At 37.0% G+C, this 16,844-nt stretch overlaps 1 protein-coding gene across 1 annotated transcript; it reads right to left on the reverse strand.

Annotated features, from left to right (window-relative positions):
• Window positions 1-223: 223 nt before the first annotated feature.
• Window positions 224-1,162, reverse strand: LOC103113244 (olfactory receptor 2V1-like). The gene has a single exon (XM_007522769.1). The coding sequence runs from the start codon at window positions 1,160-1,162 to the stop codon at window positions 224-226; it is 939 nt and encodes a 312-aa protein (XP_007522831.1).
• Window positions 1,163-16,844: the final 15,682 nt, after the last annotated feature.

Here is a 16,844-nt window from a genome sequence, read left to right on the forward strand (position 1 = left end):
AATGAACATAAATATTAATATCTATATATCTAACTACACACACATACACACACACACACACACACACACACACACACACACACAGATGAAGTTCATGCAGCCAGGGACCCTACTGGAATTTCAAATAGGGAAAGACCAGAACTGAGATCTGGACATCTAAGCAGGGCAAATTTTAGATCAGTATGGAGCTACTACTTATTAATATCCATTACTTATTTAAATTTTAATTTGAGGTTAGAAAGCGTCCTAGTATCTTTTTCAGTGCTCCTACCACCTCCTTGTTCCTCAAACTGTATATGAGTGGGTTCATCATGGGAGTGAGAATGGCACCAAGCATAAAGAGAACCTGGTCCAGTTTGGGACTGTGGTAAGAACTTGGCCTCATGTAGACCAACATGGCTGGACCAAAGTAGAGGCTGACCACAGTCAGGTGTGAGGAACAGGTGGCCAGGGCTTTGTTTCTAATTTCAGGTGAGTTCATGTGAAGCACAGCCCGGAAGATGAGAGCATAAGATGACAGAATGAAGGACAAGGGGATGAGGAGCACTATAATGCTTGTCATCACAACAGCCTTCTCATATGCAGAGATGTCCTCACAGACCAACTTTAGGATGGCCATGACTTCACACAGGAAATGAGCAATCTCTCTGGAGCCACAGATAGGGAAATGCAGGGCATAGGCTGTGTGTACCATTGATGTAAGGGTACCTCCAGCCCAAGAGATGAAAGCCATCTGTAGACAGACCCTGTGACTCATGATGAGGGAATATCTCAGAGGGTTGCATATGGCCACATACCGGTCATAGGACATGAGAGTGATGAGGATGCATTCAGCAATTCCTAAAGTGAGGAAAAAAAAGATCTGAGTGCCACAGGCCACCCTTGAGATGTTTTTCCTCCCTGAGAAGAAGTCAGTTGTCATCTTGGGTACAGTGCTAGAAATTAATGTTAGGTCCATGAGAGCCAGTTGACTGAGCAGGAAGTACATGGGTGTATGGAGATGACTGTCCACCCATATCAGGAGAATGAGGATGGAGTTTGCAGTAAGAGCCACAGTATAGATTAGGAGAATGGCTGAGATAAGGAGGTTGACATGTCTCATACCAGGGAAGAGACCCAGCAGGATGAAGTCCATACTCAGAGATTCATTCTTTTTCTCCATGTCTCTACCTTGTTAGGAGTAATCAGCCCTTGAAAAAAATGTAATAAATAAGAAATACTGAATTTTGTTCTATAAATTGTTTACTTACCAATATCTACATAAGATAGTTTAATACTCTGCCAATTGTGTTATAGTACATTTCAAATGGAAGTAGGTTTCCTACACCTTCCATGTCTTCCCTTTGTTCAAGGAATAAATAGCATTTAGTTGAGATAATTAATGTCCAATTTCCCTCTAGTTGCTGTAGCTCAAAATCAGTGCCAACACCTAAACTCCGTACTACTCATTTTACAGTCTCTTTACATCTCTTCCATTTATTCTGTCTTACTTTCTTGAAATGAGGAAATTTATGACATTTTCTCCACCCCATAATACATTTTCCCATCCTTCTAAATACTGTAGGTTCTGATCCCAAAGTCCTTTGCCTATTGAAGGAAACTAATCAAAGTGACAATAAAATTATGAAAGGAACTGTAATGTAAATGTAAATAATATATTGTATAAAAGAAAGAGGAAGTTCCTTCATTGTCAAGAGCTAGAGGAAATGTATGATAATGAAATCTAACCTTCATTGAAAAATGACTATCAAATATGAGAGTGAACATCATGGAATTGTAGCCTGTTAGTTTGAAAGGGTATCTCAGAGACTAGTCCATAAAATGTAAATAGCTTTGCTTTAGATCATATGACAACTAAATGCTGAAGATAAATGGCTAAAATTCATGTACCTGCATTTTCCCTATTAAATCCCATTTTCATATATTAAGTATATTCATAGAATCCATTTAATTAATATTATTGCGATTTATTTATTAGAACAGTGGTATACCTTGCAACAAATAATATTCTATATCTTAGTAACATTGTTATAATGTATATTTTAATAAAATGAAGTCTACATAGACTTTCTTGAGAGGTGCTTGGCTTTCTTCTGAATTATATTGTAGGGGCTCAGACTTTTGTCATTCTTTTACTCATCTATAGCATTGACTTTCAAGGTGTGTATGCTTATCTGCATCAAACATACAGGTAGCAAGTTGTAAAAGTGTCAATATATTCACCCACAAAGGGCTCAATTTGGGTCTTGTTACTTGGCCATACCCAACTGCAAGACATCTTGGGAAATATAGCTACCTAAATATATAGGGAGAATATGTAATAGGTTTAGCAAATAGCTACCAGTTTCTGGCACAATTACCCACCTCCCCCCCCTTTTTTTTTTTACAGAGCACTGCTCAGCTCTGGCTGATGATGGTACTGGGGACTGAACCTGGGGCCTCAGAGCCTCAGGCATGAGAGAGAGTCTGTTTGCATGTCCATCATGCTATCTCTCCAGCCCTCTAATCTGTATTCATCCTGTGCTTATATTATAGTTCAGAAACTGAGTAGAGGCACCATTTTGCTTTTTTTTTTTCCTTAGCAATTCACTTGACCATAATTAGAATAAATTGTTTAATTAAATTAATCATATATGTCTGTTTCAGTAAGGTAGTAGTTCCTTACTCCCCTTCCATGCATCTGGTGACAGGCACTTTCAAAATAAAAGTAATCTTTCCTTGGAGACTATATTTGTTACTTATTGTTATATAATAATATTTTCAAGATAAAATAATAATACACATTTATTACCTCAGGGCTCTTTTCATCAAGAACCTGAGTGAATCTTGGGTGGGTACATCTGCCTGAAGGTCTCTGATGAAATGGTAATCACAGTGCTGAGTAGAGATAGTTTGGTTTGAACTCTCAGCTGGAGTGTATCTGTTCCCAGGTTCACTCAAGTATTGTTTTCAGGGTTTAGTTTAGCCTTACTGAGATGTTAGCTGGAATGCTCTATTAGTTCTTTGACGTTCCATGGAGTAGTTCTCAATGTGGGAGCTGGCTTTCTATGAGAAAGGGGGATAGTAGAAAGAGGAAGAAAGATAGCGAGTAAAAGCAAGATAGAAACAATCTACAATCTTTAAAAATCTAATAGCATAAATGATAAAATCCTGACCTTGCTCATGAGATAAAGTATTACACAAAGGCCTATTTTTTTTTTCTCTTTTGGACAAGGATCACAAGGCACAATCTTTGAGGCTACTTATCACAAAGGTTCTTTAGGGCCACTATATTTCTGTAGAGGCTTTGAATTTTAGAGTTGGAAAATACTTTTGGAAAAGCATGGTTCAACCTTATCCTTAGTCATCTTTAGCTGTTATTTTAGTGAGATGTAGTTGAAGTTTGGAAAAGTTAATTATTGTTCTCAGATCACTTAGCTGTTGAAAAATTTCTACTTCTATCATTACCTTGATTTCATGACTATATGCAGGATTTTATTGTCAGTTATTTTTCAGTTATTTGAAACTTACATTGAATTTTTACTTTTAGAATGCTTAGGGAGCAAAACAATGCTCCAAATCATTATAAAATTTACTCTTTTGGATAAGGACTGTGAGTGAGTGTTTATAATGCTACGAACATAATTAATTTTAACTTGGATTTTTGGCCAGACCATTGTTCAACTCTATGTTATGGTGATGCTGGGAACTGAACCTTGGACCTCCAAACTGCAGACATGAGAGTTTCTTGAATAATTTTAACTTTAAAATTATTCTCATATTATCTCTATATATTTTATAATCTTGAATATTCCATATAGTTAATATAGGCCAGCATCATGTATTTATAAATTTAATTAAATTTACAATTTTAATTAAATTTACATTAAAATGAAAAATGTATTTTTTTTGAAAAATGTACCTTTTAAAAAGACATTCATATTCAGAACTTAAGTCTCAAATGAAGATCTGTAAATATGAGTCAATGTATTTGGAGTGTTTCTGTTTTTTGGCAGCGTGGGTGATTTGATAAGTGTCCTTTTTGTAATCATTAGACACATTAACCCTTTCAGACAGACTACAGTGAGATTTACCTAGCAAAGATAGAAGAACCAGTCATGGTAGTTACATTTTATGGCAGACTCTGCTCCTTAATTCAAACTTGAGTTTTAAGCATAATGACCTGTTACATAACTTTTCTTGCTCTGCATCTTAACACTGTCACATTTATGCATATGTAGACCTTGCTTCCTATAGCTGATAGCCCTGAACCAAGTAGTAAACAGGTTCATTATGCAGAGTGGAACGTTCTTACCAAGACTGCCTCTGGTGAATGCATTTGCTAATTCTTTACACAATGACCTAACATATGCAATGATCCTGAGTTCTGTCCTATTACCAGCACTGCCCTGTTGGTACTTTCCTTTTATCTTGGAAAAACTGGGTGCCCTCTTTCTTTCACACTCTTTCCCTATTTGATTCCTCAACAAAAACCTGGTAAACAGATATCTTATAATCTAACAATCTGTCCTTCCTGAAAGACATTTAACTGCAGGAAATAGTCAGTCAAAGAAACAGAACACTGAATGAATCATCAGTCTTTCAGGCCTCAGTCATTAGCTGTTAGAGAAGCATAGTCTTGAGGTTTTATTGGCACATTCACACATGAAATAAAACCAGATTCCTTTTGTTTACCTCTCATCTTTTGATTCTCCTTTATCTATATATCCAGTAACTTCAAGTTCAGAACCACAGTTACATACTTAGTCTGCAATCAGTAGCTCAGTTTCCTTTCTCTTACACAATCCTCACTCTTCCAATCATCATCCCTTTCTATTTTTTTTTAAAGTTACCCATCAACTTTTATAATAACTTAGTTTTTTTCCTTTTACTAAAGCACTGCTCAGCTCTGTCTTGTATAAGTGTGGGGGATTGAACCTGGGACTTTTGAGCCTCCTATATGAGGGGTCTCTTTGCATAACCATAATACTATCTTCCCTATACCCATCAAGAAGAAAGGAATCCGTTTTATCTTTCTTTTTAGTACTTCTCTACAGGGTCACCCCTTATATCCTCTTACACTGTCTGCCTTTATATTTTGTCTTTCAAAGTGTAATCACATCCTAATTTCTCTGAGAGTGTTTCTAAATTAGAGGAAAATGTATTTGGCCAGAATTTATGTCCATGGGCTTTATAGTTTTTGGATTAGATATTAATCAAGCAGTCATTTTGGACAGGGCATTCTTTCTTTTACAGAACATTATATGGTTGTAGAGGAGTCTATAATCACAGTTATTTCTGAGAGGATATATTACTCTTAAATTAGTATATTATATATAAGATATTATATATATGTTATATATTACTAGTATACTATATATATTATTAATCAATTATATTACTCTTAAGTTAGTATGCTAAGGTTTATCACTTCTGGAAAATTTATTTAACCTGTCACTTTTATGTCAACTCTTCAGGACATGAGAGTGAAAGAGAGATCAGAGTATCATTGAGTCATATACAGTTCAAGCTTAAACCAGTGACTTTGTACATCTAAAACACATACTGTGTTATTGAACAACCTCCCTTGTGTGCATTCATTTTGTCCATTTTTCATTTGTGGTTAATAATAGGTTAAAAGATTGTAATATTACTAGGTATATTTCCACACTTCACCCCCCCACCAAAGTTCTGTGTTTCTATTCTCCCACTTCTCAAAGATAATCACTATAGTTCTCACAAAATCTTAGAAACATTTTGCCTCTGTTACTGTTTTGTTTTGCCTTGTTTTGCAATGCATTTATTTTAACAGGAAACTCACAATAATGCAAAATATCTTGATGAAATAATCTGGAATATTGAATTTATTGGTGAAATATTTTTACCTTTGTCAAAGTGTAGATTTTTAATATCACTTGCCTATGACATTTAAATACAGTCAAAATATTATTTCATAAATAAAATCATTCTTTTTTTTTCTGACCTTACCTTAGTTTTCTTTTTATCTGAGTTTATGAATAAGTAGTTTGACAATCTTGTTTCTTTACTTTTGTCCATTTTCTTGAAATATATCCAGGTAGATTGAACATTTGTCTTGCCATCTATCCAGGAAAATCCAGAAATTGTTGAGAGGTATTTTTTATTCTCAAGAACTTCTTTCTGGTTTGAGATTTTATCCAGCTAATGGGAGCATTCATTTCTCTACATGCAAAGGAACCACTGTCAACCCTTTTTATGCTATTTTTTTTTTCCCCAAAGGGTCCAGTGAGAGCAGACATAGGGCACTATGTGTCCCTGCAGATCTTTTTGTTGTCCTGGCTACCTGCTCTGATCTCTGCTGTGAATGTGCTGCACATGGAAACTGTGGTGAATTTTGTTGTTGTTGTCATCATTATTATTGAAATTTACATGACTTCTTTGAGGCTGAAGCAACAAACTGCATTTGTTTTGGAATTTTTAGAGAGTTGACAAACATTAGTTCAGTTACTTTATGCTGCACAGTACTCAAGACCACAATGTGAGATGGAGAGAATATGTGCTATGATTTCAACATGATGGGCAAAGAAAATAGTATTTACTGGTCGCAAAGCTGCTAAGATTCAGGGTTATGAGCTATGTACTCTTTTCTGGATTCCAAATGACTTTGGTTTTCCCTTATAAGAGCTCTTGCTGTGTTTGTGCCATTTCCAAAATAATCTATAGCAAAAAGAAAACTCCAACCTACCTTCTTCCTACATCTCAAGATATTAGAAAGTTTACTGTGACCTTACCATTCCTCTCCAGGGGATATATCCTAAGGAACCAAACACACCCATCCAAAGAGGTTTGTCTATACTTATGTTCATAGCAGCACAATTTGTAATAGCCAAAACCTGAAAGCAACCCAGGCCGAGAAATGTTGTGCATGTACAAACTATTGTATTTTACTGTCAACTGTAATCCATTAATGAAGAAAGGAAAAAAAAAGAGAAAGTTTATTTAGTTGACTAGATTCCTGTTGGAGTAGGAATGTGTATGTATTCTTTTACATGTGTATAACTGTTGGCAAGATATATATTTTTTACTATGTAAATATTTCCAATGAGAAACATCTTCAGATGCATGCTAGGTTAATACTGATATTCATAAAATGAATTCAAGGACTTAATTTTCATTCTGATCCCAGAAGCAAGCTAACTATGCATTGTAACTGTTGTCCAATATAAGATGGTTTCCTGGCATAAGGGGAAAATATGAGTTGTGGAAAGCTTAAAAGATTCCTGTACTAGTCCACTCTTAGCAATCACATAAGATTCTACACACAAACTTTCCTGATTTGTGAGTGGGTTTTCCCATCTATTTCCCACTAAACTCTGTTATGTCCTCATTCTACTTACAATGGGTAAAAAACTGCAAACAGTATACAAATTTACAGTGTTTTCTTTTCAATTTTTTGGGGGGGATTAGTGGTTTACAGTCAACAGTAAACTACATTAATTTGTACATGCATTAACATTTCTCTGCTTTCCACATAATAATCCAGCCCCCTCTAGGCTCTCCTCTACCATCATGTTCCAGGACCTGAAACCTCCCCTCCTCCACCCCAGCATCTTTTACTTTGGTACAATACACCAACTCCAGTCTAAGTTCTGCTTTGTGTTTTCTTATTTTTCAACTTTTTAAAATTATCATTAGTGATTTTCTAAGTGCTAAACACTCTTTTGTGATCTCTCTCTCTCTCTCTCTCCTCATTGAACCATCACTGAAATCACCATTAATAGTCATCACAACTTTCATTTAGACAAATGTGTGTGTTAAAAACCAAAAGCAGTTTCTCTGAAGTTTGTTGCTCCAAGGAGCTTAACCTGTACAGATGCTCAACTTTTTTTTTTTTTTTTTCCTCCAGGGTTATTGCTGGGCTCGGTGCCTGCACCATGAATCCACCGCTCCTGGAGGCCATTTTTCCCCCTTTTTGTTGCCCTAGTTGTTGCAGCCTCATCGCGGTTATTATTGCCATTGTTGACGTTGCTTTGTTGTTGGACAGGACAGAGAGAAATGGAGAGAGGAGGGGAAGACAGAGAGAGAGGGGAGAGAAAGATAGACACCTGCAGACCTGCTTCACCGCCCGTGAAGCGACTCCCCTGTAGGTGGGGAGCCGGGGGTTCCAACCGGGATCCTTACGCTGGTCCCTGCGCTTTGCGCCACGTGCGCTTAACCCACTGTGCCACCGCCTGACTCCCTAGATGCTCAACTTTTCCAGCTCTTAGACTGATGAGTTCTTTTTGAGGCTCTTCTTGAGAGATATTTATACTTTGTATATGAAATAAAAGTATATACTTTATAAAAAAGTGAGATCGCGGTTTTCTGTCTTATTCTCCAATAGCAATAAAGAAATGTTTGAAATCAGGACACGAAAAACATGGTTTAGAATCATTTGCAGTGACGTACCTGAGACATTTCAAGGAATAAACATGTCACAAGCAGATTTTTCACACATTTAATGTCTCTGAAGATTTATGATGTGCACCTGTTGCCTAGTTTTAGGTTTGTATCATGATACTCTTGCACCATATATGTATCTAATTATAAGTCCTCCTCAGAAACTTAACAGGACTGACCCAGTATGAAGTAGATGATCTGAATAAACTAATTATTACAGCAAAAATCAAGTATATGCTACAAAACAAAAATCCAGGTTCACTGACATCATAATAAATTACACTAGGCTTTCAAATAAGATCTAACACAAAATTCTTTTCAGTTTTCCATAGAATGAGATCATTCCTGAATAATTTTCATGAGATCAATAGAACCCAAGAAGAAAGGGCCTCACTAGAAAGAAAACTAGGTATCTGGGAAATTCTTTTTTTTTTTTTCTATCCTTTGTATTCTCTCACTCTTTTTTTTTAAATTTCTTTATTGGGGAAATTAATGTTTTACGTCCAACAGTAAATACAATAGTTTGTACATGCATAACATTTCCCAGTTTTCCATATAACAATACAACCTCCACTAGGTCCTCTGTCATCCTTCATGGATCTGTATTCTCCCCACCCACTCACCCCAGAGTCTTTTACTTTGGTGCAATATGCCAATTCCAGTTCAGGTTCTACTTGTGTTTTCTTTTCTGATCTTGTTTTTCAACTTCTGCCTGAGAGTGAGATCATCCCATATTCATCCTTTTCTTTATGACTTATTTCACTTAACATGAATTTTTTCAAGGTCCGTCCAAGATCGGCTGAAAACAGTGAAGTCACCATTTTTTATAGCTGAGTAGTATTCCATTGTATATATATATACCACAACTCGCTCAGCCACTAATCTGTTGTTGGACAACTGTAATGCTTCCAGGTCTGGGCTATTACAAATTGTGCTGCCAAGAACATATGTGTACACAGATCTTTTTGGATGAGTGTGTTGGTTTCCTTAGGATATATCCCCAGGAGGGGAATTGCAGGATCATAGGGTAGGTCCATGTCTAGCCTTCTGAGAGTTCTCCATAGTATTCTCCACAGAGGTTGGACCAATTGACATTACCACCAGCAGTGCAGGATGGTTCCTTTGACCCCACAACCTTTCCAGCATTTGCTGCTGTTACCTTTTCTGATGTATGACATTCTCACAGGAGTGAAGTGGTATCTCACTGTTGTTTTTATTTGAATTTCTCTGACAATCATAGACTTGGAGCATTTTTTCATGTGTTTCTCACCCTTTTGGATCTCTTCTATGGTGAATGTTTGGTCCAAGCCTTCCCCCCATTTTTGGATGGGATTATTTGTTTTCTTGTTGAGTTTGGCAAGTTCTTTATATATTCTGGTTATTAGCCTCTTGTCTGATGTATGGCATGTAAAGATCTTCTCCCATTCTGTGAGGGGTCTCTTGGTTTGGGTAGTATTTTCTTTAGCTGTGCAGAAGCTTTTTAATTTGATGTAGTCCCATAGGTTTATGCTTGTCTTAGTCTTCTTTGTAGTTGGATTCATTTCATTGAAGATGTCTTTAAAATTTATATGGAAAAGAGTTTTGCCAATATTTTCCTCTAAGTATCTGATAGTTTGTGGTCTAACATCCAAGTCCTTGATCCACTTGGAATTTACCTTTGTGTGTGGTGAAATACAGTGGTTCAGTTTCATTCTTCTGCATGTTCCAACCCATTTTTTCCAACATCATTTGTTGAAGAGACTCTGCTTCCCCATTTAATAGTCTGGGTCCCTTTGTCAAAGATTAGATGTCCATAGGTGTGGGAGCTTAATTCTGGGCTCTCAATTCTATTCCACTGGTCAGTGTGTCTATTCACGTTCTAGTACCAAGCAGTTTTGATGACAATGGCCCTATAATATAATTTGAAATCTGGGAGTGGGATGCCTCCAGTTCTGTTCTTTTTTCTCAAGATTGCTTTGGCAATTCTAGGTCTTTTCTGGTTCTAGATAAACATTTGTAGCATTTGTTCTATTCTCCTAAAAAATGTGGTTGGGATCTTGATGGGGATAGCGTTAAATTTGTAGATGGCTCTGGGTAGTATATTCATTTTGATGATGTTAATTCTACCAACCCATGAACATGGAATGTCTTTCTATTTCTTTTTGTCTTTTTCAATTTCCTTGAGTAGTGACTCATAATTTTCAGTATACAAGTCTTTCACTTCTTTGGTTAGGTTTACTCCTAGATATTTTATTGTTTTTGTTTTTATATGGGAAATTCTTGAGCTGAATCTTGGCAGATCAAATCCAACAACAGTGCCAGAGAATAATATAGCTGGGTCAAGTGGTCATTATAACAAGACATTTCAAAGGAGTTAACATCCAATTCTCCTATTGTTTTGTTTTGTTTTGTTTGACACCAGCTTTTTCTCTGAGACTCAGTGTCTGCATGAATCCACTGTTTCCAGTGTCTTTTTTGTTTTTATAGAGGGCAAGAGACAGCGATAGAAGTAGGAGAAAGACAAAGAAAAGGAGACACTTTCAATACTGCTCCACCATTTGTAAATGACCAAAAAGGCAGTCATTATGTGACCCAGTCTCCTCTGCCCTTTTCCAACTTTTGTAGCTCCTTCTCCATCTGGCAAACTTGGACTTTCTTCCAGCTGTAAAAGCGTTGTCATTTATTATCTCCAAATTAGGTCTCTGGGGTCTAACCTAGGAAATACACTGATGATTTTAGTGGGGTGTAAGTTAACCTTGAGTTTTACTGCATTTACTTTTTTTAAAATTTCTTTACTGGGGAATTACTGTTTTACATTCAACAGTAAATATGATAGTTTGTACATGCATAACATTTCTAAGTTTTCCATATAACAATACAACCCCCTAATGCACTTATTTTTTTGACCCTAGTAAAAGTTATCCTAGGGACATTAATTGTTCTTTGGTTGATATATATCTCTTGGCCAAATGTATACAGTGTTTCTTCTAAAGATTATTAATGTGTGACAATAATGGTGGTGTTGTCAGTAGAGATTAGGAGGTGTATCTTACTTACTTTCTTTTCTGTAGTTAGTTAAGTACATACAGTGTGTGAGGAAAGTGAACTAGGGGGTCGGAGAGGAGGGCGTCGAGGCCTAATAATAAATATTTGATTGGAAAATTTATGGTGCCTTCTTTCGACCATTCTACTAGATTACTAAACTTACTAGATCTAAGTCTAATCAGAGAGGACTACTAAGCACTTTTGCTTTGAAGTATATCTTGTAATAATTTCTAAAATCCATGATTAAATGTCAACTTTATAGAAATGATAATCCTCAAAAACCATTTTCATCTAACATGTAGAAATACAGTATTAGAGACTTGCGGAGGTGGGGCTATGGAGCAGCAGCAGCTATGTTTCTTTCCTCTCCTCTCGTCAACTAGGAATACCAAAGGAGACCAACTGGGACTACAACAAGTCAGGACTAGGATGACTTCAGGAACCCACCAAATCACTGGTGAGTGCAAATATGTGTGGCTCCTGGACAGAGAGGAGCCTAGGGAGAGAGATTAAGTGGCTGGTAACAGTCCGGCAGTTTACCAGTTGAGACACCACCTCCAGTTTGTTTCACCAACAAAAATATGGCTGAAGGGAGGAGAGGACTCCCCTAAGACTCACCAAATGCAACTGTGAGTCTCCACTGCTACTGCCCTCAGAATCTGGAGCAGCACTGGGGTGGGAGGAGGCCCTGTGCTGACACCAGGGGACAGAAAACTAACTAAGGAGGAAACTCAGGAGAAGATCTATACCTTGGTGACCAAGTGGTGGGGCTGTGAGAGTCTCTTTGCATAACCACTGAATTATCTCTGCTCTACCCTGTTTTATCTCTTGGTCAGGAATCAGTGATTGAACTAAGAAGGCTAATTATAGTTTAAAACCCCCAAGTTTCTAATAGCCTACAGGGAAGAAAAAGAACAAAAGAGGCTTTTAAGCCACTGTACTCCAACTCAGGGATTAAAATACTGTTGAAAAAACTGTCAGTTTCAACAACTGTGAACCCTTTAATGACCTTACTTAGACACAAGTCAATCCAAGCAAGAGTGATCAGTAATTTGAAAAGTACAGAGAGAGGGACCTCATAACATAGTATATAAAATGGTTAATCCAACAAGAAGAAATATTGGAGAAATAAACCAGGACAAGAGTCCAGCTAAAAACCCCCCAGAGGTTGAAGCACAAAATAATGAGGTCAACATCCAAATGATTGTTAAGAAAATACAGAAGTGAGTAAAGAGTTTGAAAGAGTTTTCATCACACAGATGAAAACAGAGACAGCAAATGAGACTCTGGAAGAAAACACTAATTATCTCAAGGTTATTAGAGAGCTGAAAGCTGAAATAGTTGAACTAAGAACACAACTAGCTGAACAACCTAAAACAGTATGAGAAGAGGGTAACAAAATAGATGAACTCCAGAAAACAGTAGAGGGGAGAGAGAATAGAAGAATGGCATTAAAATATCTTCAATCTTTGATATCAATAAATGGTAATGGCCTGAATTCACCTATTGAAATGCACAGAGTAAGAATATGGATCAGAAAATACAACCCAACAATATGCTGTCTAGAGGAAACCCACCTCCCTCAACAAGAAAAACAGACTCAAAGTGAAAGAATGGAAAATTAGCATACAAGCCAATGGCCCACAGAAAAGGGCAGGAATAGCTTTTCTCATATCTGACATGATAGATTTTAAAATAAGTAAAATTAAAAAATAGGGATGGACACTACTTAATGCTCAGAGGATCAGTTAATCAAGAGGACTTAACAATTACTAACATCTATGCACCCAATGAGAAGCCATCTAAATGAAAGAGCCACAGCAATATATAAATAGCAACATAGTCATAGTAGGGGATTTCAATACCCCACTTTCTCAACTTGACAGATCATCCAGGCAGAAAATCAACAGAGAAATGAGGGAGCTAAATGAGGAGATAAATAAACTGTAACTATTGGACATTTTCAGAAACATTCATCCCAAGAAACTGTAATACACATTTTACTCAAGTCCACATCACAAAGACAGCATCAGCAAATTAAAGAGCATGGAAATCATCCCAAACATCTTCTCAGACCACAGTGGAATGAAAACTAACACTTAACAATCAACAAAAGATTAGTAAGAGTCCCAAAATGTGGAAGCTCAACTGTATACTACTTAACAACTACTGGGTCAATGGGAAATAAAGGAAGAAATCAAAATGTTTCGAGACTTCAATGAAAATGAAGACACAAGCTATTAAAATATTTGGGACACAGCTCAGGCAGTACTGAGAGGGAAGTTCATAGCCACACAAGCACACATTAGGAAACAAGAAAAGGCACAAATAAACAAATAAACAGCCTGATTGCACATCTTAAAAGACATAGAAGAAGAAGAACAGAGGACCCAAAAGCAACCAGAGGGACAGAAATCACTAAAGTTAGGGCAGAAATCAGTAACATTGAAAATAAGAAAACCATACAAAAGATCAACGAAAGTAAATGTTGGTTCTTTGAAAGAGTGAACAAAAACGGCAAACTTTTAGCCAGACTCACAAAACAAAAAAGGGAGAAGACTCAAATAAATCAGATCATAAATTAAAGAGGAGTTATCACAACAGACAATGCAGAAATTCAACATATCATGCGAGGCTTCTATGAACAACTATATGCCACCAAGCTAGAGAACCTAGAAGAAACTGACAATTTACTAGATACCTATCAGCTTCCAAAACTAAGTAAAGAGGAAGTAGGTAACTTGAGCGGGCACATTACAGTTAATGAAATTGAAACAGTTATCAAAAATCTTCCCAAAAATAAAAGTCCTGGACCAGATGGTTTTACAAATGAATTCTACAAAACCTTCCAAGAAGAACTAATACCTCTACTTTTAAAAGTCTTCCAGAAGATTGAAGGCACTGGAATACTCCCTTCCAGCTTCTATGAAGCCAACGTCACTTTGATACCAAAAGCAGACAGGACACAACCAAAAAAGAAAACTACAGACCAATATCTCTGATGAATATAGATACTAAAATATTGAACAAAATTCTAGCCAACTTAATACAGCAGTCTATTAAAAAGGGTGTTCATCATGACCAAATGGGGTTTATCTCAGGCATGCAAGGTTGGTTTAATATACATAAATCAATCAACGTGATCCACCATATCAATAAAAGCAAGAAATACAGTATTAATCCTCACCTTATTCCTATAGGACTCACAGTGGAGTTCACTTGCTAAACAGACATTTATTTAAGAGTAAGCAAAGGATAGAAAGAGAGGGAATCAAGAAGCATCCAGATTTGCTGAATTTATCAATGCATTTTACTGCTGATACATTTGTTATATCTGTGGAGAACACAAAAACTGCTCCTTTTCAATTTTTATAAATTATCTTTATTGATGAAGACAATGGTATTGTTTTTTTTAATGCTTTTAAAAATATTTTAAGGATGCCGGGCGGTAGCACAGCAGGTTAAGAACACATGGTGCCAAGCTCAAGGACTGGCATAAGGATTCGGTCTATACCCTAGCTCCCCACCTGCAGGGGGCGGTCGCATCACAAGCATTAAGCAGGACTGCAGGTGTCTTTGTTTCCCTCTCCTTGTCTTCCCCTCCTCTCTCCATTTCTTTCTGTCCTATCCAATAACAACAGCAATGTAAAATGCATTGATAAATCCAGCAAGTCTGGATAATCACAACAGGGGCAACAAAAAAGGGGGAGGGAATGACCTCTAAGAGCAGTGGATTCATAGTGCAAACACGGAGCCCCAGCGATAACCCTGGAAGCAAAAAAAATTATTGTAAATATTTATTTATTATGATGGAGCCAGCATTTTCCCTTTTGTTCATTTCTGCAGTCCCACCTCTGAGTGTGGTCATCTGGTATTTATGCTTCCCTTATTAGCATATCTCTACACGATTTCCTCAAGTTTCATCCAAGAAATTATAGCAAAAGAGATTTCATAATTTATTACAGCCTAGTAGTATGGTATCAACTTTCTTTTAAATATTTTATCTTTACCTTTTTCATTTTATTGGAATTTTAATAGTTTACAATAAACTTGTTGATACATGTACAGTTTCTCATCTCCCTGTGTTAGGGAAGTACAAAAAATTCATACTTCACTCTTAAATCCACTTCTAGCATCATGTACCAGGACCCAACACCTTCTCTATCCATTTTATTTCTCTTCTTCCCCAGAGTCCTTTGCTTTGGTGCAATATACCACACTTAGTCCACGTTTTGCTTTGTGTTATATATAACACACACATATATGTATATATATATATCTTGTATGCTTTTAATAGATCCCTGGGGATGGGGGTGAACTGCAAGGTCTATAGGAAAAGTACATTAGGACCCTATTACCCACCTGATGTCTTGAATCATGTTGAAGGTTTGTACTGAAGTTACATCCTCAAATAATTCAATTTATTAGGTCACAATAAGCTGAGTAGTCTATATTATAAATTTGGACAACACTGTTGAGGAACATACCTACCCCACTTAGAATGGTTAAAATTATCTCATCTACTCCCTATTATATTTCCCTCAGTCACTCCAAAGCTAATCTTATCAAAGTAAGGAATACAAAAGTTAAATAAGGGTAAGAGACTAGCATACTTTAACAATGACTCTTTAGTCACTATCAGGCCACCCCATCAGCTGGGGCCCTAGTTGGGGAGTCCTGAGATTCCCAAATAGACATGACGGGACTAGACCTCAAATAGATCCCTCTCTCCATTGTCACTGGTCATCTCCATCAGGAACAACATACTGGGCCCCATTGTAACCCCCCTACTCCTAGGACCTTGCCCTCAGTGTGGATCAACTATGCTAGAGAATGTTCCATCCTCCAAAGCGGGGCTGGATAACTTACTCTACCTACCACCTGAAGAAGATGGGTCCCGAAATTGGTGCAACTTGGAATGTTCTTACTCATGACCACAGAATGTAAGTTCAGACCTCCATGGATGTAGAGGTTACATAGGCTCCTATGCTGAGTATGGGCCCCAGATCAAATCAGTGGGGTTTATAGTCAGGGCCAGGTGGTGGCACACCTGGTTGAGTGCACATGTTACAATGGGGTTTATAGTCAACAATATTTATATGCTTTTCCCATATTTGGAAGCTACACTATTCCCTGATCCAGATTTCTAGCCCTTTTTCTAGCCATGACATCATCTCCCCAGCCAATAACTTGGGTCCACCTGAATATCAGGTGTCAGGCTTAGGCAAAAACTAATAGTCATGGGCCCTTTGGAATATACCTAAAACAGATGTACTAGCTATTTCCAAAGTGGAAACCCCAAATATTCATCTGCAATATTCCATCCTTTAGGTTCATGATTAGTTAACAATTTGTTTGGCTTTATATGTTAATTCCTTTTGAGCCACCAGGTTACAGATCCTACCATGATGCCAACTAGACTT

The sequence above is a fragment of the Erinaceus europaeus genome, chromosome 2 (assembly GCF_950295315.1).
Source record: "Erinaceus europaeus chromosome 2, mEriEur2.1, whole genome shotgun sequence".
NCBI classification, from domain to species: domain Eukaryota; kingdom Metazoa; phylum Chordata; class Mammalia; order Eulipotyphla; family Erinaceidae; genus Erinaceus; species Erinaceus europaeus.

What these genes read in the sequence shown, in the direction of transcription:
- LOC103113244 (XM_007522769.1), bottom strand. Translation starts at nt 1,162, where the DNA reads ATGGAGAAAAAGAATGAATCTCTGAGTATGGACTTCATCCTGCTGGGT.